The 23,713-nt window shown below is 49.7% G+C and overlaps 1 protein-coding gene across 2 annotated transcripts in view; it reads right to left on the bottom strand.

Annotated features, from left to right (window-relative positions):
* Nucleotides 1-23,713, bottom strand: part of LOC137643796 (uncharacterized) — a 703,394-nt gene that overhangs the window by 141,859 nt on the left and 537,822 nt on the right. Inside the window, exon 4 of one of the 2 annotated variants that reach the window (XM_068376483.1) lies at nucleotides 21,071-21,402. The exons of the other annotated variant lie outside the window; for it this stretch is intronic. Within the exon in view, the coding sequence (XP_068232584.1) occupies nucleotides 21,337-21,402 (66 nt within the window). The 3' untranslated portion in view covers nucleotides 21,071-21,336. Of the gene's footprint in view, nucleotides 1-21,070; nucleotides 21,403-23,713 lie in introns of those variants that run through there. 2 annotated transcript variants of the gene reach the window in all.

Genomic DNA, 23,713 nt, shown 5'->3' with positions numbered 1-23,713 from the left:
GAAATGTTCAAAAGCCTGAATGACATTACAAGTATTATAATCCTGTTACGCTAAATACAAATCAGACTATAAACATTGGATTTAAACTAGAAACTGAATAATTACCTATTCAGGCTATAGTAAATATGGCCACGGGCTTTCTCTTGACTGTAGAAAGTTGCAAGTCGTAAGACAAATGCAGTTTTGCAACCACGGGGGCAATTCCAAATCCTGTTAGCCATTCTTGACTGTTATGGGTTTCAGAGCCGATGGAAGAAGTTGAATGGGTGTCTGGTGGATGGGCGGGGCAAAATTTTGTCAAAAGGTGTTTACATTGCTTACGTAGTGAAAGTTTTCGACTCTTGGCTCGTTATCACTGGCCATGGCGTCGGCTAGATCATTTTTACTCTATAAAAATTAAAACTATTGTGTTTAGGTTATTGATAATGCTGACAAAATTTGTGTGTGGTTGTAAAATATACATATGTCAACTTTCAGCTACATCCGATGCTTTGATAAGGAGCAAAGTCCAAAAAACCGTGTTACAGAGGCCCTGAATCTCATAGATCGCTAACACGTACACCTCGCTCATGCTTTTCTATTATTTCTTGCTTTAGTTCTAATGAAAGCATTGACTTCTTCCTTTTCTCACCACTACTACTACTTCCTGAACCGAAACGAAGCTTTTTAGGACCTATGATTAGGGAACACAGAACACAACACGTGAAAAAGGGAGATAAAAAACACTGTTAATATCTGAGCGAATAGAGAACAACCACACGATTCGCACAAGATGAGAGGACTGATCAAGGTGACACTCAATTGGCGTCCCTCCGATGTGCTGCCGTCTAGCGGCGTTAACAACAAAACACGGTTGACGCTTTCAAGAAAATTCCACGCGTACACGTATTGTTTACTTCGTATGTTGGAGCAACACTTCGGGTGTCGAGACAGAAATTTGGTCGAAATTTAATTCAGATGTTGGAAAATTCGTATGTTAGGACATTTGTATGTAGAGGTTCCACTGTACTGAGTCCCCGGGCAAAGCCAAAAGCCAGTACTGGCCAGGACTTACCACCCTTCCTAAGGGGTGAGTCACCCATATTAAATAGCATGGTTTGTATTTCAGTTACGGAACAAATGACAAATTCGTAGGTAATTTGTATTTTTCCTAACTATACAAACCTTACCTATGTAATCAAACTTGGCCGCCAGCCCTATCCCCCGTGAAGTCCTACCTCTAAGCAAAGTGAGCTCAATCACAGGTGTGTGTGAGGGGGGGGTGGGGTAGCAAGCTATCCTCCTTACCCCCTGCTAACTAGCGGTGGGGTAGTAAACCCTCGTTAAAATTCTAATGGCTCGTCATTTCAGCTACGCCGAAAATAATTTCCCATATTAAATAGCTAAGGTTTGTATAGTTAGGAAAAATACAAATTACCTACGAATTTGTCATACCATGGTCTTCCACTGTCTTGAGTTAGAGATTTTTTTGTTTTAGGGTGCACTCAGGCACACTATTCTCTCTTTATTGTTTATATATGACTGATCTATTTTAAAGTTGTTACTGGTCTTACAATATTTTATATTGTTATCCATTACTTCTCATATATAGTTTATTTATTTTCTTATTTCCTTTCCTCGTTGGGCTATTTTCCCTGTTGTAGTCCTTGATCTTTTCTAACTAGAGTTGTAGCTTAGCAAGTAATAATGATAATAATTGGAAAGAGACCCGGTTCTCCTCAATATTATTTTGCTTCCAGAAAAAGACATTCCAAGTAGACCTCTCCTGAAAAATCTTTTCTCATCACAACTTTCAAGTTCAGACCAAGAGTCCCCTGCTGTCCAACCTCATCCCTACGTGGATAAAGACGCTTATCACAAGAATAAATGAATGTGGCTCTGCTTATTCTCTTTCAGCGGCCTCTTCTCACTGTCCGAGCCACAGGAGTGAACGCATTCACGTTTAAGGAAAGGTGAAAGCCTCCAATATCTTTCTAAAGCAGGAACCTCACCACATAATTGCTAGGCAGGAGCCCACATATAATGATCCATCATTGACTGTTATTGATGACCCCTGATGGAGCACGAACCAGTTCTGCTGGTGTAGCCCCTTCAAGATTCCAACCTTCACATCCGAGATGTCAAATTTCCTTAAAGTTATGAGTCTTATACGTCGTCTAGACGGTCAAGGAGACTCTCTTCGTGCCCAGGTTAAAAGCAGTTACTGCACCTTTTGAGCATCTGAGATGCAAAAGATGCAGGTAGCTGCCATGTCAGCTATTCAGGCCTGCTCCTGGCTAGACCACTGGTCAGGGGCAATGTCACGCTTTGCTACTACAGAAAATATGAAGAATCCTGACGTAATTAAGCAGTTTGATGAAATGTCAATGTCTGGGAGTTAAGGCCTTTGAATTCCTGGTCCATCGATCGGTCTCCTTATGGAGATTGATTGATTGATTGATTTGGAGTTTTCTGGCATCCTGACATCTAAGGTCATTGACACTTATCATTGTGGAGAAATTGTCTACGATCATAGAGACACTGTCTTGGCAAGGTGCTCAAAGTAATTGTCCCAAAAGGATGCGCTATACCTGCATAACTCTAACGTTGTGGACTTTCCTACATTTTCCTTCCACAGAGGTTGCTGTGGCAAAGGCCGACCAATCCTTGTTCATGAGAAGAGCCGCTCTTAGGATTCCTGCCCCTCAACAGCCTCCAAAACAGTCTCCAATTAAAGAAGGTCAGCAGCGCTGGCTCCTGCCGCCTTCAGACAGTCAGGCACCGAAAAAGCAGGATCAGAACCCCAACTCTGGCTGGAGGTTTCACTTCTCTGGACAGATGGGTAAAGGGTGTTGTGGCTCCCGCTAGGGAAGGCAGATCTCCGGACTTACCACCAGTAGGGGGATGCCTGCAGAGCTACTGGGACAGATGGCAGTTCTCCATTCAGAGCATCACATCCACTTCAGGGGCTGTCCTCCCCCATTAGCTCAGACTTTGATAGTCCCATCATAGAGGTGGAAGTCTCTCAAATGCTGGCCAAAGGGGCCATAGAGGAGGTCTCAGACAGATCCCCAGGCTTCTTCACCAACCTCTTCTTGATAGAGAAGCTCTCGGGAGGCTGGAGACTTGTCGTAGACCTCTCCCACTTGAACCAGTTTTTGCTCCAAACAAGATTCAAGATGGAGATCCCATGCACTGTTGTTCAAGCCTTTAGAAAGAACAACTTCATGTTGACCATAGACCTGAAAGATGCTTACTTTCAGATCCTTATCCATCCCCGATCTAGGAAGTATCTACTGTTTAAAGGTGTTGTGCTTTGGCCTGTCCAAAGCACCCCAGGTCTTTACCAGTCTTTGCCCTTGTCACTGCTTGGGCTCACGTCATTGGTATCGGGCTGTTGAGGTACCTAGGTGACTGACTTCTCTTGGCAGACTCAAGATCTCAGCTATTACACCACAGAGATCTTCTCAATTTTTTAGGGAGTTGGGAGTCCTGTAGAACCTCGAGAAGTCCAGTTTCATTACTCGGTAGCATCTTTGATGCCTGAGTATGGACTTAGAGTCTGTTCAAGCCAGAGCATTTCCCTCTTCAGACAGGATGCAGAGGTTCAGACAAGTGGCAGAATCTTTTCTCGAAAGGGAAACTCTCCCAGCTCATTTTCAGCAGAGACTCCTGGGACATCTACTCCCTAGAGAAGCTGGTTCCCTTTGGAAGGATGTGTCTTCTCTCATTGGAGTGGGCTCTAAAGAGCCAGAGGTCCCAGACATCAGACCCTCCTGCAGCTTTAGTGGAGGTTCCATGAGAAGTGAGAGCGGATCTCTTGTGGTGATCAAGGACAGAGAACTTGTTAGCCAGGACCCCACTACAAATTCTGCCTCCAGAATTTCTTCTCTTTAAGGATGCCTCTTGCCAAGGATGGGGAGCCTACCTAGAGAGAGAGCAGATTTCAGGAATATGGTCACAAGAAGATAAAACCTTCCATATCAATTACTTAGAAATGAAAGTGGCTAATCTAGCATTACTGTACTTTCCAGAGAGCCTCAAAGGTCTCTATGTGGTGTTTCTAAGCAGCAACTCCAAAGTCGTGACTTACATCAACAAGCAAGGAGGCTCAGTATCCCATCTGCAGAGCGATAGCCTTGAGCCAAGTCTTTAAACTAAAGGGACTCTATCTCTTTTCCTTGTGAGAGTTATCGGGAGCTTTGAACAGACCTACCCACCTCTGGAACTCAAACCCCCGTCTTGGGATGTGACAAGGGTCTTGCGGTCCCTCAAGATGGCACCTTACGAACCTTTAAATAGGGCCTCAGACTGAGACCTGACCCTGAAGAAAGTTTTCCTCTTGGCCCTGTGTAATTTAATACCTTCAACTCCTACTGATATGTCAATTGTCGTAATTAACATTCGAATGCCACCATTCACTTTAGGACAATTGACTTATTCAATATATGTTACAATCCAAACCTTGGCATAAGTCTCTTTTTATACTTTATTTATGAAAGATCTATTTGTTCCGTAACCGAAATACAAACCACGCTATTTACAAAGGGTATTACTTTTAGCGTAGCTGAAATGGCGAGCCATTAGAATTTAACGAGGGTGTATTACCCCCGCGCTAGTTAGCGGGGGGGGGGTAGGGGAGTGGTAGCTAGCTACCCCTCCTCCCCCTCACACACAGGTGAATACTCACTTTAACTTTTGGCTCGGACTGTGACAGACGTCTCTGTCTTGGTCCTCGCTTGGCAGCCATTGTCTGTTTTGTCTTTACTTAATCGCTTACTTTTCATTTACTCAATATATATGTAAACATGTTTTCATGTTTGTATATATATTTGAGTATAGAAATAAGTAAGTTTCCTTTTCAGATGTGTGTGTGTGTAGTGTACGGTATCTACGTGGAGGCCTCGGCAGTTAGGCCACCACGGCGTATTTTATGGGTGGCGATCGAGTTTGACTTATGTCTTTCTCTCTCTCTCTCTCTCTTGAGGTCGTTCACCATTTTACTACGTGTTACTACGCCCTTGTAGCCTAGCTTCCTTTCCGTGTGGGCGGTTGCTACGCCGTACGTTTGTATCAATTAGTTATGAATCTAATTGTAGTTGTTTTTTGTTTTTCAGCTTGTAGAACGATTCCTTTCGGGGTTTTCGTTCTTTCTTTAGTGTTCATTCTTTTTTAAATTACATAATTACATAGTTACATAATTATAATTGTTATAATTCTGTTTTGGTTACAGCTCTCCTTCCGCGAGTGTAAGTGGTTGTGAGGGCACATGCGTGTTGTGTAATTCTTGTTCCTTTTCCTCGGGATTCCTCTTCGGAGCCTTCCCGGGGGAATGAATGTGTACTAATATTATTTGTTTTATTTTTTTACAGTTACCGATCTAGTTCGTTTCTGTAATATAGCAACGGATTGAGGTGTCTGGTGGAGTCCTGGGGATTCGGCTGTTGCTGCCTCCCCCCTTGTATTTTCGTCAGGGGCGTGTCTCCTTCTACTGGTAGTACTCCCGTGTCGACGGACAGCTCTCCAGTTCATTTTAGAACAGTCAGGAGGCTTGCCTCCATGGGCGGATAACTTTCCTTCCGAGGGAAGTTTTTCCTGTCCAGGCTTGAGTTTTTCCCCTTTTGGGGGTTCTTCTCTTGCCTTTTTTTCGTGCGACTATGCTCTTGGTGCTGAGCGGTCGCACCTGCAGTTTCGCTCAAGGGGCTGGGCAACTGCAGGAGCTCCTCTTCGGAGGATTGCTCCTTTTAGGTCACTGGCTGACCAGTCTCTTCCACGAAGTGTTTCTCTTTCGTTCGCGAGAGAGTACACTCATAGAGACTCCTCTTCGGAGGTTTCTTCTGTTGCTGTTGCTGTTGGCCTCCCTCGCCGTAAGGCCCACCGTCCGCCTCGTCGTAAGGGCCTCTCATCTCCCTATAAGGGTGCTTGAGGCGCCTTTTTGGATCTCCGTTTGCAGCCTACAACTCCTTTTTCTCGATCTTCCGCCTTGGTGCAGATGGACAGCAGTCTGATCTCGTCTTCCGACGGGCAACGGTCTTCCCGACGGACAACGGTCTTCCCGACGGACAGCGGTCTTCCGACGGACATCAGTCTCCCGGCGGACAACGATCCCTTCGGGGCAAAGGGTTGCCCCCACGGGGGTTCTTCCCTTGCGTGTCAGGGTTTCCCTGCGCGCCCTTCTGCTCATCAGCGCTCTCCTGTTCGTCAGCGCTTTCAAGATGATCTTCCCTGCGGTTCCTGTTGGTTCCTGTTACGCGCCCTGTGCGCCCACGTTCGCCCTCGCGATCTAGAACTTCGGTTCAGGTCGGGGTCAAGGACTCTTCTTCTTTGCGCAGGCTTCCACGCGTAGCCTTCTGCTCGTCAGCGATCATCAGCTCGTCAGCGATCATCAGCTCGTCAGCGATCATCAGCTCGCCAGCGATCATCAGCTCGTCAGCGATCATCAGCCCGCCAGCGATCTCCGGATCGCCCACGTGTGTTACAGCCGGCGCGCCAACGTTCTCCAACACTTCTGAAGGAACATGGTTCGCCAGCTACTAGCTCACCTGCGCATGCTGATCACCATCGCGCGACCCTCAACTACGGATGCTGATCGCCATCGCACAACCCTCAACTGCGGATGCTGATCGCCATCGCGCGACCCTCAACTGCGGATGCTGATCACCATCGCGCTACCCTCAACTGCGGATGCTGATCGCCATCGCGTGACCCTCAACGGCGGATGCTGATCGCCATCGCGCGACCCTCACCGGCGGATGCTGATCGCCATCGCGCGACCCTCACCTGCGGATGCTGATCGCCATCGCGCGACCCTCAACTGCGGATGCTGATCGCCATCGCACGACCCTCAACTGCGGATGCTGATCGCCATCGCACACCTGCGGATGTTGATCACCATCGCTCAACCCTGCGCATGCTGATCACCATCGCGCGACCCTCAACTGCGTATGCTGTTCGCCATCACGCGATCGCCCACCTGCAGATGCTGTTCGCCATCACGCGACCGCCAACCTGCGCATGCTGATCGCCATCGCGAGACCCTGGCATGGTGATCACCATCACGTGACCCTGCGCATACTGATCACCATCGCGCGACGCTGCGCATGCTGATCACTGCTCGCGATCGCTCACCTTCGCATACTGCTCGCCATCGCACGATCGCTCACCTGCGCATACTGCTCGACCATCGCGTCGGCATATCACAACGCGCCATCGCCAACCTGCGCGTTAGCGCTCACCAGCTCACCACCGATCACTTGTTGATCCATATCGCCAGCAGTCCTCCTCGCCCACGCGGCAGCGCGTTTCCTCGCCATCGCGCTAACGCTTGCGTTCGCCGCCTCGGACTCGCTCTCATCCACCTGCCCACCCTCACGACCGCTCGCCCGCGCGACCGCTCGCCTGCATGCCCGCGCGACCGCTCGCCCGTGCGACCGCGCGACCGCTCGCCCGTGCAACCGTGCGACCGCTCGCCCGTGCAACCGCGCGACCGCTCGCCCGTGCAACCGCACGACCACTCACCCGCGCGCCCACACGCCCACGTGCCTGCACGTCTACGCTCATGCTCTCCAATGTTCGCCCACGCGCGAACCAACGGTTTTTTTCCATCGCGCAGACGGATGATGTTCCATCGCGCGAACCTACAGTGTTTCTTCGCACAAATGTCAGCTTATTTCTTGCAGTATCCATTGCTCGTCTATGGGTTATCGCCCGCCGACCACCAGGAATTCCCGTCGCGCGAGCTCCAGGGCAATTGCAACCACGATTCCCAATGGGGTTTTCGCAGCATGACCAGCCTGGTGAGTTCTTCTGGGGCGTATTTCCAGAACACTGTCTCACCGCGTAAACACAGAGCATGGCACTTGCAGAATAGTAGAAACTTAAGAGAGATCTGAGCAACACTCCACTATTCCTGAACCTGGGTTAGCCCTTCCCCGTCATTCCCTGGAAGGATTTTTGGCGGGGGGGGCTTTCCGTTCGAGATTTCTCCATCGGACAAGGGGTGACTGCTTACCTCTTCCTCTGGGAGCTTACCAGGTTCTTTCCCTCCTCGGTTACGGCCCGAGGTTTGGTTCAAGGAAGCTACAGGAAGATCAAGGGTACTTTCCTCCTCTCGAGCTCAGGCACCTTGGCCTTTCGTCGTTAAGTATCTAACTTGCGGACAAGCTCGATGTTGTACCATCTGGACGCGCTGACTGAGGGCTTCCTTCGGGTGTCTCATCTGTGGAGGTCGACGACCTCAGACACCCTTCCATCCTTGAGAAGAGTTTGTTTGTGCCCAAGGACAGAGACTTAGACAGCTGCTGTGCGGAGTAAATCGACTTCCGGTTTCACTCCTCCATGGCGCTTTCTTCCAGACTCTGCAGGGCTCCAGCGCCTTTTCTTTCAACCACGTCGGCCTAAGTTATCGGCTACGACAACTGGGACAAGGTGTCCAATTGCAGTTTTCTCCTGTCAGGAACAGATGGCACGGGAGACTCCCCCGGGGGGGCATAGTCCTAAAAGGAGTTCACGAACTCTAGGATTGCAGGTTTTTCGCTGGGAGGATGCTTAAGGTTACTCATCCGAATGACAGCTTCCCGATGCCCATTCCCGCATTTTCTCTGTGAGTAGCCAAGGATATCGCGCCTGCCGTCTCTGTCAGCGAATTCAGTGTCTCTGAACCTCTATGCCATAGCGTCAGCAGAGTTGCCCGGTTGAGCAGAATGATCCATACCTTAGGCGAAGGTCTTCCTTAGGATCATCGACGTCTTCACCCCCGGCCCCCTCAGTCGATCCTTTCTTGTAAGGAAGGATCTGAGAGGGGATGTCCATAGTCGACCTCTCAGCCCCGATCAAGTTTGTCGAACAAACTTCGGCCAGCAGAATCGATCAGACTGGTAACGAGGCGACAGGACTCCTTAAAAACCGTGGATCGGAAGGACGGGTACTTTCAGTTTCCATTCCATCCATCTTCCAGGGTGCTCGTCGAATTCAGCCTAGACTGCAAGTATTCCTGCTTATGATGCAGTGTGGCTATCCCGCCGTGGCATAGCAGGTTTGTTTCCCCAGAGAACTCTCCCTGCCTTCCTCTTGGCCGCTCAGGGGCAGGCTTCCGCCCCCTCTGCTGTTTGGAGGGCTGGTCAACTCCTGTAGGCTCGGGTTTCGACCTTCTTCAGCGCCGGGACAAGCTTCCGGATGCTTACCATGAGTGTGGGCTCATGGTATTTTGCTTGGAGCCTTCTCTTCCTCTGCCTCAACATCTGGAGTATCTGGCCATGATATTGAGTCAACCGCCTTACCACATTGGAAACCCCGCTTCTCGTCCATCCAGCGAGGTTAAGCAACGTCGGTACTTGGATGGGTGACCACCTGGGGACGCCAGATTCTGTTACCACATCCTCCGAGCCTTCCTATCGGTTGACTGTGGCAAGACTGAGGAGAGTCGCAGTACCTGTTCTCAGTCAAGCAGAGCTTTCAGCCCTACCTTGAAACGTTTCCTAGTTCTTCTTTCCTCATTGACCCGTCTATAGTCCGAACGGTCGCCTCAGGGTAAGTTCCATGTGGGGCGATACAAGTTCCGGTGGCTTCAGGCAATGTTTAACCGGACTCCCTGGCCCTATGGGACCAGCGGAACTATTAGACCTGCAATGGGTGTTGACCTATGGAGCCTCTTGATGGTAGTGGATATTCTCGTCCTTTCCCCACATTCTTGACTCGTCATTCAGGCAGGCTTAGGGGCCTTAGTCTGGCCCCTCTTCAGATCCTACAGCTACTGCCGAGTCTCCCCGTTGCGCGTCAACTTCATTCTAACCAGCAGGGGACGCATTTTCACACCTTCACATCTTGCAGTAGAGATACCGGGATGATTGAGATTCTCTCAATACCACCATCGGCTCTCTCATTCCAGACAGGGGAATGTTTCTCTCAGACTATCCGAGCAGAGCCTCATAGAGAGAGTGTACCTAGGGGTCTTTGACCTTGGGTAACCAGCAAGTGCTGGTCTGGGGGACCTGATCGCGACAGCTTGGAACCTCAAGCTTCCGCTAGTCTTCCCCCCAGTCTCAGTCCCCGAGACACTGGCAAGCATTCCGGTGATGGTGGGACAACTTCGACGCCTGCGTCTTCCCTCCTTTTTGTCTGCGGACAATGGGCCTCAACAAGACCTGGTTGTCTGTCAATCTTTCAATGGGAGAGCTCCACTGGGACTACACGCAGAACGGTTTCTGGACCCTCTGCTTCCCCTGACGGAACTCCCGGGAGAGCTTCTCCCACGGCGCAGACTACTCAAGCAACCACACTGCGACATCTCTCCCGAACCGGGACGTCGCTTCGGCTTCATGCCTGGAGACACTACGCTTCCTCCTCTAGAAGAGACAACCCGCTACAGTCGCGGTACGGAGGTCGCGTCATCTGCGATAGTCATCCACAGGGGTCTCCCAGGCAAAGTGAAGAGTCTAAGGTGGTTGGTGCCGTGGGAGATATACCTCTTCCCTTGAGGCCTCTTCTCCAGCAATAACAGTCTTATTGCCTTTCGGCGGGAGGAAACTCCTTTCCGCTCTCGGCAATAAAGCCTGTCGCTCAGCCTTTCCCTGACCTTCAGGCTTAAAGGGATAACTTTTTCCTGCCCGCTGGATCTATCCTCGCTCATGCGAAGCTACGATCGTCCCTGCCCTAGTCGGAGGAAGACCTCCAACTTGGAGCATGGCTCGGACTTTTAGTCCTTTAAGAGATCTTCTCAAGACCCTTTTACGACAGGCCTCGGATTGTATTCCACCTTGGGTCTTCTGCTCACTCTGGCTACGGCCAGTGTGTAAGCAATCTTCTTGGTCTCTTACTACTCCCCCCCTTTCTAAGGAAGAGGGGAAGGCAACATTCAGGCTCGCTCCTGAGTTGTTGGCTAGACTCAGAATCTGAGGGTCCCGGCCCTTCGGTCCGATTCATTCAAGATTTCGAGTCTCCATTCTGTGTCTGATGTCCCAAGACCTTCTCTTTCTTGCCAGTAAGGAATCGAGAGGTTAGCGCTGGGAACAGCTGCAGTTTGTCCTCAGTTGCAGCCGATTTGGGAACACAAGGAGGACATGGGGGGAGAGTCACCAGTATACCTCTTCAGCCCGGACTCAAGGACATTCATCTCGTCCTGTCTTCAGACCCTCCCCCGTCACGTCGCCCTACAGCACGAGGTTGGATACATCGCAACGTCCCTCGCCTTCGAGTAATACTACTCTGTGACGCAGGTGCTACAAGCTGGAGTCTGGAAGCGTCTGATGACCTTCGCAGCCCGCTTCCTGCAGGGCGTGACCCACAGGAGTCTCGATACGTTTTCTATCGCTCTGTGGTGGCTACACAACAGCTGGTCTAACCTCAGGCTCCCTTTTGGACAGGTAGCAGAAGGTTGAGGGCATTGTTATCAGGTTTTAGTCTGCATGAACGAAAGAAGTATGTCTGGCCCTTACTTCTTTCTTCATCATCCCCTCTACGGGGAAGCAGCATCCTGGTCTCTGCATAGCTGACCTCGAACCTCTGCAGGTAAACCATGCTTCCTTGTGTTCCGAGTATTGAGTCAATACTGTCGCGTCAGTTACAGCCGATTTGGGAACACAAGGAGGACATGGGGGGAGAGTCACCAGTATACCTCTTCAGCCCGGACTCAAGGACATTCATCTCGTCCTGTCTTCAGACCCTCCCCCGTCACGTCGCCCTACAGCACGAGGTTGGATACATCGCAACGTCCCTCGCCTTCGAGTAATACTACTCTGTGACGCAGGTGCTACAAGCTGGAGTCTGGAAGTGTCTGATGACCTTCGCAGCCCGCTTCCTGCAGGGCATGACCCACAGGAGTCTCGATACGTTTTCTATCGCTCTATGGTGGCTACACAACAGCTGGTCTAACCTCAGGCTCCCTTTTGGACAGGTAGCAGAAGGTTGAGGGCATTGTTATCAGGTTTTAGTCTGCATGAACGAAAGAAGTATGTCTGGCCCTTACTTCTTTCTTCATCATCCCCTCTACGGGGAAGCAGCATCCTGGTCTCTGCATAGCTGACCTCGAACCTCTGCAGGTAAACCATGCTTCCTTGTGTTCCGAGTATTGAGTCAATACTGTCGCGTCCCCCATACCCTGACGAGGTGGTATTGGGAACGTCCAGGTCAACTGCCTAGGACGAGTCACACTTCTTCCTTCACACACAAGCTTACGTAGGCCACATGGTTCCTTGCGGAGCAAGGAACTTGTGAGGTGCAGGGACTCCTTTTCTCGAGTGCGACTCACTCGGATTCTGAGTTCCCGGGTAAAGCCAAAGCCAGTATGGCTGGGGACTTTCCACCCTTCCTAAGGGATAAGTCACCCTTTGTAAATAGCGTGGTTTGTATTTCGGTTACGGAACAAATGACAAATTCGAAGATAATTTGTATTTTTCCTAACCATACAAACCTTAGCTATTTACACATATTTGCCCGCCAGCCCTGTCCCCCAAGACAAGTCCTACCTCTAAGTGAAAGTGAGTATTCACCTGTGTGTGAGGGGGAGGAGGGGTGGCTAGCTACCACTCCCCTACCCCCCCCCCTCCCGCTAACTAGCGCGGGGGTAATACACCCTCGTTAAATTCTAATGGCTCGCCATTTCAGCTACGCTAAAAGTAATACCCTTTGTAAATAGCTAAGGTTTGTATGGTTAGGAAAAATACAAATTATCTTCGAATTTGTCATTTTAATGTTGGTGTTGTTCTTAAAATACTTTAATTTTTCATTAAATCTTTTGAAATTTATTTATTTCCTCTTCTCACTGGGCTATTTTTCCTTGTTGGAGCCCTTGCCTTTATAGCATCCTGCTGTTCCAACTAAAATAATAGCTTAGCAAGTAATAATATTAATAGTGTACTTCATAAGCTTGGTTTAAAAGATTAAAAGAATGGCGGAGGAAGGGACAGTGACATTGCGCTGGCAAGCAGGACAATGCCCTAAAGACTGACCATATATACATATGATCAGTGGCCAAACCCCTTTTCCACCCAAGCTTAGACCAGGGAGGGCCAGGCAATGGCTGCTGATAACTCTGCAGATAGACCTATAGGTTTCCACAAACCCCCCATTCTTAGCTCACAAAGATAGTGAGGTTGTAGCCACTAAAGGAACTAACAAGTTTGAGTAGGAATTGAACCCCCGTCTGGTGATTTCCAGGCAAGGATGTTACCAATTAGGCCACTTCAAACCCTGCTATTGAATTTAAACTGGTACGTGACGTTGGAGACGGATGAATCTTCATATTTATAGTTGAGGTTGAGGGAAAGGCTGATCCCCACAGTTTCTTCTTAATTCTTTTAGTTTTTGAACAGTGCTGTAGTTGGATATGCGACGAAGTGACCTTAACAGGTACTCCATCCAAAACTGGTGCTCTGTAATTCAGAAACTTCCTTTAGAACAACGATCCTATGTCAAACAACATGCAATTCGTAGCCTAAGGTATACTGTACTGTACTCCTACCTAACCTACTGATTACACTGCACAGTTAACCTGGCAACTCAAGAATCTTAACTTACGGTTGGTGGCACAATTCCCATCACATGCAAACTTAGCATTGAGCAATTATCAATTCATGTAACATCATCATAACAAGACTTGATAATTTGTTGTTATTTCAAGATATTAAGTGTTATGAAAACACGTACATTATAACTTAGACAATTTCATACCTTTTACAAGGGAGAGATTAGACTTTCAAATGATAATAAAGGGAGCAACACCTCTCCCCTCTCGAATCATCGTAGTTGTCTCGATCGTAAACACAACTCCTCCTCCTTTGTTTACGCTTACTTTACGTACCTACGTATGCACACTCAATCCTAAACATTCTCTCAATTTTGAGTGGTTGACTGAACATCTTGATGGGATCAAATCCAATTCTTTTATCCAGTTCAATAATTGTTAAGGGATTTACCATTAAGTTAAATGAAGAAATTCCACCAGCCAAAGGAGTGAGCAAACTGCATGTCTTGTACTACCACATATCACATTCCAAGGGTTGGAAAAACCTGTCTTTTTTTTCTTTGTTCCAGAATTTGTGGCTAAAACTCAAAATCGGGCCATAAACGACACCAGATTTAACTTTTACCGTCGGCTCTTGGTCGATCGAAGATCTCTAATCTGTTTGAGCACAGGATGCACCAAAAAGATTTTTAAGAACACAGTCTCTTATAGGTTCCACTACCTCTTATCCTCAAAGCCTAAAAAATCATCAGGAGAAGTTCAGCTGGGTTCCCCCCCACCCCTCGAGTTCATGACATTCGTGGTCTTGCTGCAACCCCAGCATTGCGCAAGAACTATTTAGTGGTACAGGTTCTAAGTGCAGGAGTCTTGAAGGGACATACTACCTTTACAGGCCACTACCTAAAGGACTGTACCCATAGATCGGTGGATACCTTTTCTATGGGTCCCATTGTTGCAGCACAACAGCTGATCTAAGCCATGCTCGACCTTTTGCGATATCATCGGTTATTCTCCGCATTGAAGGGTGTGATCGTGTAATGCTGCCTTTCTTTAATTCTTTCTTCATAAAATTCCAGTCATCACCTGTTATTGTCTTCACCGAAGGAACCCATGTCAGTCTGTTTTGTCATATATTTGTCATTTTTCTCTCATTTTTGTGAGACCAGGTAGAGACCAGTCCAACGACAATGACTTCCACCTACCTGAGGAAGACTCCCACATCAAAAAAAATGTCTCACCTCATCCACCCTACAAGTCTGACCATAAGGAGAGTGATGGCCTCTCAGAGGTATAAGTACGCTACCTCTTGAGAGGCTCGGTAACCATTCATGATTATTATTATTATTATTGTTGTTTTTTGCTAAGCTACAACCCTAGTTGGAAAAGCAAGATGCTATAAGCCCACGGGCTCCAACAGGGAAAATGGTTCATAGGGAGATCTCTTAAGAGACCTGAGAACTCAAACCACGTTTCATGAAGGAGATCTCACTTCAGACTGAGGGCAAGTAAGTTAATAACTCCGTATGAGTAAGGAGAGTTCTATCGATGAAGAAATGTCCATTCCATTCAGTGTAAAGGCGAGGCTTAAGGCTGAGCGATAGCTTTTTACCGCCAAGACTGACAGGCGCATTTCTTTCCGCAAATACACGACGAACTCTGCTATTGCTGGAATATTGGCATCGAGAGGAGAGATACCCCTTCTACGACACCAACCACAGAAGACCTTCCATTTTGCCTGGTAGACTGCTGCTGATGACTTTTGCAGGTGTCCAGACATCCTGATTGCAACTTGTTGCAAAAATCCTCTCTCAGAGAAGATGCTAAATAGTCTCCAGCCGTGAAGTCGTAGCGAAGCTACGGCTTTGTGGAATATGTTGGCATGTGGTTGTCTCAGTAGATTGTGTAGTGGAGGGAGTTCTCTTGGGGGCTACGTCGGGAGTTACAGTAGGTCCAGAAACCATTCCACGTGATGCCATAGCGGAACTATGAGGGTTATTGACATCACCACCACTGAATGGCCCGCCATGAACTGTTGAAGGGCAAGAAAGACGGCCTTCATCTCTAAGAGATTTATGTGGAGGTACTCTTCTGACTCTGACCAGAGGCCTGAGGTCGAGCGGTGCAGCACTTGAGCCCCAACCCTTTTTTTTGAAGCGTCTTAGAACAGCATCAAATACGGGGAAAGGTCGAGAATATCCACTTCGTTTCGTAGGTTCTCATTTGCCACCCACCACTCGAGGTCCGTCTGTTCTACTGATCCCATGGGGATCTAAATGTCCAGAGAATCTAGAGCCTGATTCCACCGGGACTTGAGTTGCCACTGGAGAGATTTCATCCTCAGGTGACCGTTGGGAACTACGCGGGCCAGTGATGAAAGGTGAGCGAGGTGACGTAACCACATATGGGCTTGAAGTTCTTCTCATCTGAGGAAGGGTCTTGCGACCTTCCTCAACCTTGCTATTCTGTTGTCTGATGGGAAGGCTTTGTGGAGATTGGTGTCTATCATCATGCCTAGGTATACCAGTCTCTGTGTAGGACGCAGGGAACACTTCTCGAGATTTACCATGATCCCCAGATCTTGGCAAAGTCTTAGAAGTTTGTCTCGGTGTAGAAGAAGGGTTGACACCGAGTCTGCCAGGATTAGCCAGTCGTCAAGATAGGGAAGGAGACGAATGCCAATCCTGTGTGCCCAAGATGATATTAGGGTAAACACTGATGAAAGCTTGATGTGCTGTAGAAAGACCGAAGCACAGTACCTTGAACTGGTATTTCCTGTTGTCTAAGCTGAATCTTAAGTACTTCCTTGAAGACGGATGGAATGGGATATGGAAGTACGCGTCCTTTAGGTCCAGTGCGTAAATGATGTCCTGTGGTCTTACTACTAGTCTGACTGTGTCTGCTGTCTCCATGTTGAACAGAGTTTGTTTGACAAACTTGTTCAGAGCTGAGAGGTCGATGACTGGTCTCCAGCCTCCAGACGCCCTTTTCACAAGAAAGAGTCGACTAAAGAAGCCTGAGGACCCATCGAGGACATCCTGGCGAGCACCCTTCTTCAACAGGGTCTGGACTTCTGCACGAAGGGCCAGCCCCTTTGCTGATCCCACGGCAAAGGAGTCTATAGACACTGGATTCCTGGTCAGGGGAGGGAGAAATGTTATGAACGGGACACAATACCCTAGACGTATCACAGAGATTGTCCAGGGTTCGGCCCCGAGTTGCTTTCACCTGCCTGAGCAAACTTGTAGGCATCCCCCTACTGGTGGAAAAGCAGGGTGCCTATCCTAGCGTTTGCGGCCTCGGCCGCTACATCTAGGATATTTTCCTCCCCTGGAGGACTTACTGCCTAGGGCTTCTTAGACAGTGATCTTCACTGCTGTCTTGTTCATCGTGGTCTCGGCTGGACGGGACTGCTGAGGAGCTGTTGGTTTATAGGGCTTGAAAGTCAAAGCCCTATGGAGGAGGGAGTCCTGATGAGACTTCCTCCATCTCTCAGAAGTATGTTCCATGTCCTTAGGCTCAAATAGATGGGCTTCCTCTAGAGAGGAATATCTGAGCCTAGCAATCTGGACATTTGGAAGTTGTTGATGGAACCTCTCAGACACCGCGTCCCGATGTTTCAGTATGGTATTCGCCCACAAGTTCAAAACTTGGCGGGCGAGAAACTCGATCGTGCAAGTGCCTGAGAGCAGGAACGTCTCCATTGATTTCCTGGTATGTTCCTTGGAGAAATCCTGTTTGTACCAGAATTCTCAAGGTCCCTAATCTGACATCAAGCCACAAAGTAGCCTGCATGGCGTACTTCGTGACCTTCTCCTGGTTAAGGATCTCGGATGCTGAGGAAGAGATCTTTCGATTGGAGTCTCTCTCTAGAGAGACTCCCTTGGTGAGCTCTTCCAAGGAGTGATGGAGAGAAAGAGCTGGACGAGGCTCCTCCAGAATCTCAAAATACCTTCTCTGTTGGACACGAGGAGGTGGGAGAAGCTTCTTGGCAGAGCCGGAACGTTGGGAGGAGGCATGTTCAGATAGCTGTAGGGCGATCTTAGCACTGACACCCTTCAGCCCTTGAGACCAGGGCAAGGCTCCACTGGTCTTTGAGAGTTTCTAGGTGCCAAAGACACGGTCTAAGACCGTGTCCATAGCCTACCGAGGGAGTATTTCTGGGTTGGTAAACCCATTGAGAACCCTTCTGAGAGGCACAACCTCCCAGAATGCATGTCCTGAATCTTTTTACTCTCCTTCCGATGTTGGACTTGCAGCAAAGTCTCCTGCCTCCATCCCCGACAGTTCTTCTCGGCATCCCTGAGAGCTCTTCTCGTGGTGGGTCGCAGACATCCCTCGAGTGACCGGCTGTCTCTGAAGACTTAGAAGTCCTAGAAGAGAACTTTGAAAGAGTCTTAGAGTCCTTAGACTCCTTCCGAGGAAGGAGGTAGGACTCCAGCATCGAAGGCCGAGATGTCGTGTCCCTTCTGATTTCCGTTGGTGGTGGGGAACTCACCGTCTGAGGTGAGGCTTTTTCCGAAAGTGGAAGGGAGGAGGGCTTTCCTCACGCAACTTCCTTGGCAGAGGTGAGGTTGGAGAGTATCCGGAGGAAGATGCAGGAAGAGCTGGCCTTGATGGTCTAATAGGAGTCAGCTTTACCCTAGAGGAAGTGACTGCATCTGAGACTCCTCTTTTCCTCTTCAGGGGAGAAGAAGTCATGGTTCCTTGAAGAGGGTCTGCTGGAGTTGTAGGATGCTCTAAAGAGCAGCCAGACAGAGGAGGATTGAATGTCTGTACCACTGCCCTGACCATAGCACTGAACCATGGCTGCTGACTGACTGACGCACTGTCAGACAGATCCCCTGAAAGGAAAGGGACCAAAGGTTCCCTACGAGGAGTCTCTGCTGTAGGTGGGTCTGCCTTAGAGGAAGGCAGTTTCGGAATCCTGAACCCTTCTGTAGAGGCCTGTTCCCCTTTCACTGGTAGACGCATTGAAAGGCGTTTGCGTCGTGGGGAACGAGGCGATGCTGAACTGTCAATGTGATGTTCCTATTGCTGGTCAGTGCGCGAGTGAGCAGGTGAGCCCTGGCGTGTTAGCGAGCGCTGGTGCATTGGTGAGCACAAGTGTGCAGGAGAGCGCTGCTGAGCCGTAGAGCGTTGGTACACAGTAAAGCACTGTGCAGCTTCTTTAGAATGCACAGGAGAGCAAGGGCATGCAGGAGAGCGGCGCGCACTAAGACAATGTGCAGGGTGTTGCGCAGTCCCCTTAGATTGCGCAGGAGGTTGCTGGAGAGCAGCTGGAAGCTTCGGCACTGGAGAGCACTGGCTAACGCTCTCCCGCACAGGAGAGTGCGGGCGCATGGTAGAGCGCTGCCGCACGCGAAAGTGCTGTCCCGCAGGAGAGCGCTGGCGCGTAGGAGAGCGCTGGCGCATAGGAGAGCGCTAGCACGAATGTGGGAGTGTGCTGGCATGTAGGAGAGCGCTGGCACGAGCGCAGGAGTGCTGGCGCGCAGGAAATCGTTGGCACGCAGGAGAGCTCTGGCATGCAGGAAAGCGCTGGCACGCAGGAGATCGTTGGCATGCAGGAGACCTCTGGTGCGCATTAGAGCGCTGTAGCTGTCTTATAAGACAGGAGCGGCAAGCCTGAGACCGAAGTTGCCTGGGCACGAGCTGAGGTTTAGGCGAGCTCGGTTGCGCCGGCGATCGTAGGTTGGCTGGTGAGCGCTGGCAAGCTGGCAAACATTGCACTCTGTGGCGAGGTTGTGCTGGAAGGTGCTGAGGACGAGCAGTTGAAGGCTCGCACCGAAGCGTTGTAGAGCGTTGACAAGCTGGAGAGCGTGCGTGATGAGTAAAGCGTGGCAGAGCAGGCTGGCACTGACGAGATGTTGGTGAGCGCTGGTACACTGCAGGGCGCTGGCGAGCTGGAGAGCGTTGGCGCGCAGCTGCAAACTTAGGTAGGGCCTAAGTAGACTGTACCGGAGACAGGAATGGTGATGGTAGGTCGGCAGGTCAGCTGGTACGAAGCACAGGAACAGGGATGTGCCCTTTGGAAGGGTGAACATCCACCGATGGAGATTGTTAACAATCTACAGAAGAGTCCAGGACCAATGTCCAAGGACTAGCAGCAGCGTTCTCGGGAGAAGGTCCAGGAACGAGCGAAGGTCGAGGGCCAGGAGACGACTGAAGCGGAGACTCCTCTGCGAGGGACGGCTGCGATGACGAGGCTGAAGTGCTGAAGTGGCGTCTTTTCTCTGATGGTGAAGGACAACCTCTAGGGTGAAGCGGCGGGTGAGCTCTGCGACAGAGACACCCTCTAGGGGACCTTGGATCAGAAAGCTGACCATGAGCAGCAGAAGTTCTCCGAAGAGGAGTCTCTATGAGAGAACTTCACCGAGGGAGAGAAACACTCGCAAGAGAGACAGATGTAGGACTAAGTTTCCCCCTCAAAGGATGATCAGGAACGGGGGAAACTAAGTCGGCAGCAACAGCTGGAGAGTCTGGAGGGGCAGGAGCGTGGGCAGAAACCACAGAAGACACCTCTGACACCACAACGTCGATGAGCGCAAGAGGATCTACCTCCGAAGTTGACAACAACGGCTGCATACTTGCACCCCGGAGGATGAGCTGTAGCAAGGAATCTTTGGAGGGCGGACCCGGAAGCCCCAAGGACGACCATGCCTGTAAAACAAAAAACATAGACAAGACCTCACCCGGGGGGAGAAGTGGGGCAGCTTCGCTAGGGGAAGCAACACCATCTTTCGAAGACCGGGGTTGGCCGCAATTGAAAAGGTCTACATTACTATTCGACGGTCTCTCGGAAGAGGCCGAACGAGTAGGAGTTTTGGAGGAAGGTCGGGAGACTGAAGAAGAAGCCTTAGGTTTTCCCCCTTTGAAGGAATTTTCAAAAGAGAGATATCCCACTTAGACTTCCTTCGTCGCCCAAACCTCTCCCACTGGGAGGTAGACCACTTCCGACACTCACTACACTGGTTGTTACAATCACACCATTGATCTCTGCAGGCGGGACAAAAGTTGTGGCGATCGGTCCCCACTGACGACATATAAGTTCCACAGGGCCAGCCATCGAAGGATGAGGAACGGCAACAACCGTATACCATCCGAGCCAAAAGCAAAAGTGAGCTAAATCACCAGTGTGAGTGGGAGCGGTAGCAAGCTAGCCTCCCTACCCCCGCTAACTAGCGGTATGGGCAGTTAACCCTTGCTAAATTTTAATGGCTCTTCATTTCAGCTACGCCAAAATAAATAGCGTAGGTTTGTATTCCAGTTATGGAACCAATCTGATTAGTAGTAGATATTAGAATACAGTTAAATACAATACTTCTAAAGCTCACCAAGAAGTTGATAATGATTATAGGTACAGTATCATACAATACAGTATATAGTAATTATAAAGGAATTATTAAGCCAGACTTTTTAATTAAAGGGCGGAGACTAGACAATAAGAAAATCTAACGGTCAAGAGGGAAGATGGAAAATGGAAGTAACCTAACCCAAAGGCCACTGAGATCTATGACACGGCCTGTTACACATTGGGAATAGTAATCCAGAGGGAACTGTTCTTAATATTAACCCTACTTATATTTCCATAGTATGATATGGTACCCAAAACCCTGATTCCCAAACTCACCAATGAAACAAGAGGAGTCTTCAGTGGATGTCCCTTCAGCCAATACCTGTCTGATTCAGTCTTTGGACAAGAGAATTCAACGCAATGGATTCCATTGTTTCTGGATTTATCTGATCCTCTTCATTTCTTCTTTCTATAAATGGCAGAATAAGGAACCATCTGCATCTGGAGTCACGGCAATGATGGAACCCGATAAGCTGAGCTGCTATGAGGCTGGATGGCGATTGTCTTAGTCACCTTTGTGGTGAGACTCCTGACAATATGACGGGTGTTATCTCCTGCCACAGCAAAGATTAGGACAATCAGCTTGATACCAGAAGGCGATTACAACGTCTTCCTGAGGAATATAAAATGACAAATTCGAAGATAATTTGTATTTTTCCTAACCATACAAACCTTAGCTATTTACAAAGGGTAAATGACGAGCCAATAGTTTTTAACGAGGGTTAATTACTCCCGCGCTAGTTAGCGGGGGGGGGGGGAAGGGTAGCTTGCTACCCCTCCCCCCTCCACATACCGGTGACTTGCTTCACTTCACTTAGAGGTAGGACTTGACTTGGGGGTCAGGGATGGCGGGCACATATGTGTAAATAGCTAAGGTTTGTATGGTTAGGAAAAATACAAATTATCTTCGAATTTGTCATTTGTTCCGTAACCGAAATACAAACCACGCTATTTACAAAGGGTGACTTACCCCTTAGGAAGGTGGAAAGTCCCCAGCCTTACTGACTTCGGCTTGCCCGGGGGCTCGATCCCTCAGTGAGCAGCACTAGAGAGAGGGAGCCCCTGTACCTCACAGGTTCCTAGCATCGCTAGGAACGAGTGGCCTACATAAGTAGTGTGAGGAGGAGAGTGTGACTCGTCCTATGAAGTTGACCTTGAGACCTTCAGATAGGAATTCTAGGATAGGACGTTCCCCATACCACCTCGTCAGGGTATGGGAGACGCAACAGTATTAAGCTTAATACTAGGAGCACAAAGAAGCATGGGTTACCTGCAGAGGTCGAGGTCAGCTATGCGAGGACCAGGATGCTGCTTCCCCCAAGAGAGGGGAGAATGAAGAAAGAAGTAAGGGTCAGACATACTCTTTCATTCACACAGACTAAGACCGGGTAACAACGCTCTCAACCTACTGCTACTTGTCCAAAAAGGAGCCTGAGGTTAGACCAGCTGTTGTGCAGCCACCACAGGGCCGATAGAGAACGTATCGAGGCTCCTGTGGGTCACGTCTTGCAGGTAGTGGGCTGTGAAGGTCGTTTGACGCTTCCAGACCCCAGCTTGAAGTACCTGCGTCACAGAGAAGTTTCTCTTGAAGGCCAGGGATGTAGCAATACCCCTGACATCGTGGGCCCGAGGGCGACGTGACGGAGGAGGGCCAGGATTCAGGGCATGGTGGATAACCCTTCGAATCCAAACAGAGATGGTGTTCCTGGTGACCCTCCTCTTTGTCCTGCCTGTGCTCACAAACAAAGCTCGCACATGAGGACGGACTGCAGCCGTTCTCTTCAAGTAGTACCTCAGACACCTCACTGGGCATAGTAGCAGCTGGTCTGGGTCGTTTGTTACAGAACGGAGACTCGCGATCCTGAAAGAGTCGAACCGAGGATCCGGCACTCCAGGATTCTGAGTCTTAGCAACAAACTCAGGGACGAACCTGAACGTTACCTCCCCCCATCCCCTTGAATGGGCGATGTCGTACGAGAGACCATGAAGTTCACTAACTCGCTTGGCCGAGGCCAAGGCGAGTAGGAAAGCCGTCTTCCAAGACAGGTGGCGATCGGAGGCCTGGCGTAATGGCTCGAAGGGAGGTCTCTTGAGAAACCTGAGGACTCGAACCACGTTCCAAGGAGGGGGTCTCACTTCCGACTGGGGGCAGGTAAGCTCATAGCTACGTATGAGTAAAGAGAGTTCTAGCGATGAAGAAATATCCACGCCCTTCAATCTGAAGGCCAAGCTTAAGGCTGAGCGATAGCCTTTCACTGCCGAGACAGAAAGGCGCATTTCTTCTCGCAGATACACAAGGAAGTCCGCTATTGCTGGAATAGTGGCATCGAGTGGAGAGATACCCCTTCCACGACACCAACCACAAAAGACTCTCCACTTCGCTTGGTAGACTCCCTCAGAGGACCTTCGCAGGTGCCGAGACATTCTCTCCGCAACCTGTTGCGAAAAGCCTCTCTCCGCGAGGAGACGCTGGATAGTCTCCAGGCGTGAAGCCGAAGCGAGGCTACGGCCCTGTGAGGGACACCGGAGTGGGGTTGTCTGAGAAGCTCGTGTCGTGGAGGAAGCTCCCTTGGGAGTTCCGTCAGGAGTTGCAGAAGGTCCGGAAACCATTCCGCGTGATGCCATAGCGGAGCTACTAGAGTCATGGAACAGTTGACCGATAGTCTGGTCCTGTTGAGCACCCTTCTCATCAGACAGAATGGTGGGAAGGCGTACACGTCGATGTTGTCCCACCGTTGCTGGAAAGCATCTTGCCAGAGTGCCTTGGGGTCCGGGACTGGTGAGCAGTACAGGGGCAGCTTGAAGTTCAAGGCTGTCGCGAACAAGTCCACCGTCGGGGAACCCCACAAAGTCAGGACTTTGTTGGCTATCTGAGGATCCAAAGACCACTCGGTTCTCACTATCTGCGAAGCCCTGCTCAGACT

This window comes from Palaemon carinicauda, chromosome 7 (assembly GCF_036898095.1).
Source record: "Palaemon carinicauda isolate YSFRI2023 chromosome 7, ASM3689809v2, whole genome shotgun sequence".
NCBI lineage: Eukaryota > Metazoa > Arthropoda > Malacostraca > Decapoda > Palaemonidae > Palaemon > Palaemon carinicauda.
Note: the sequence above shows the minus strand (reverse complement) of the source record. Positions and strands in the feature narration are given on the sequence as shown.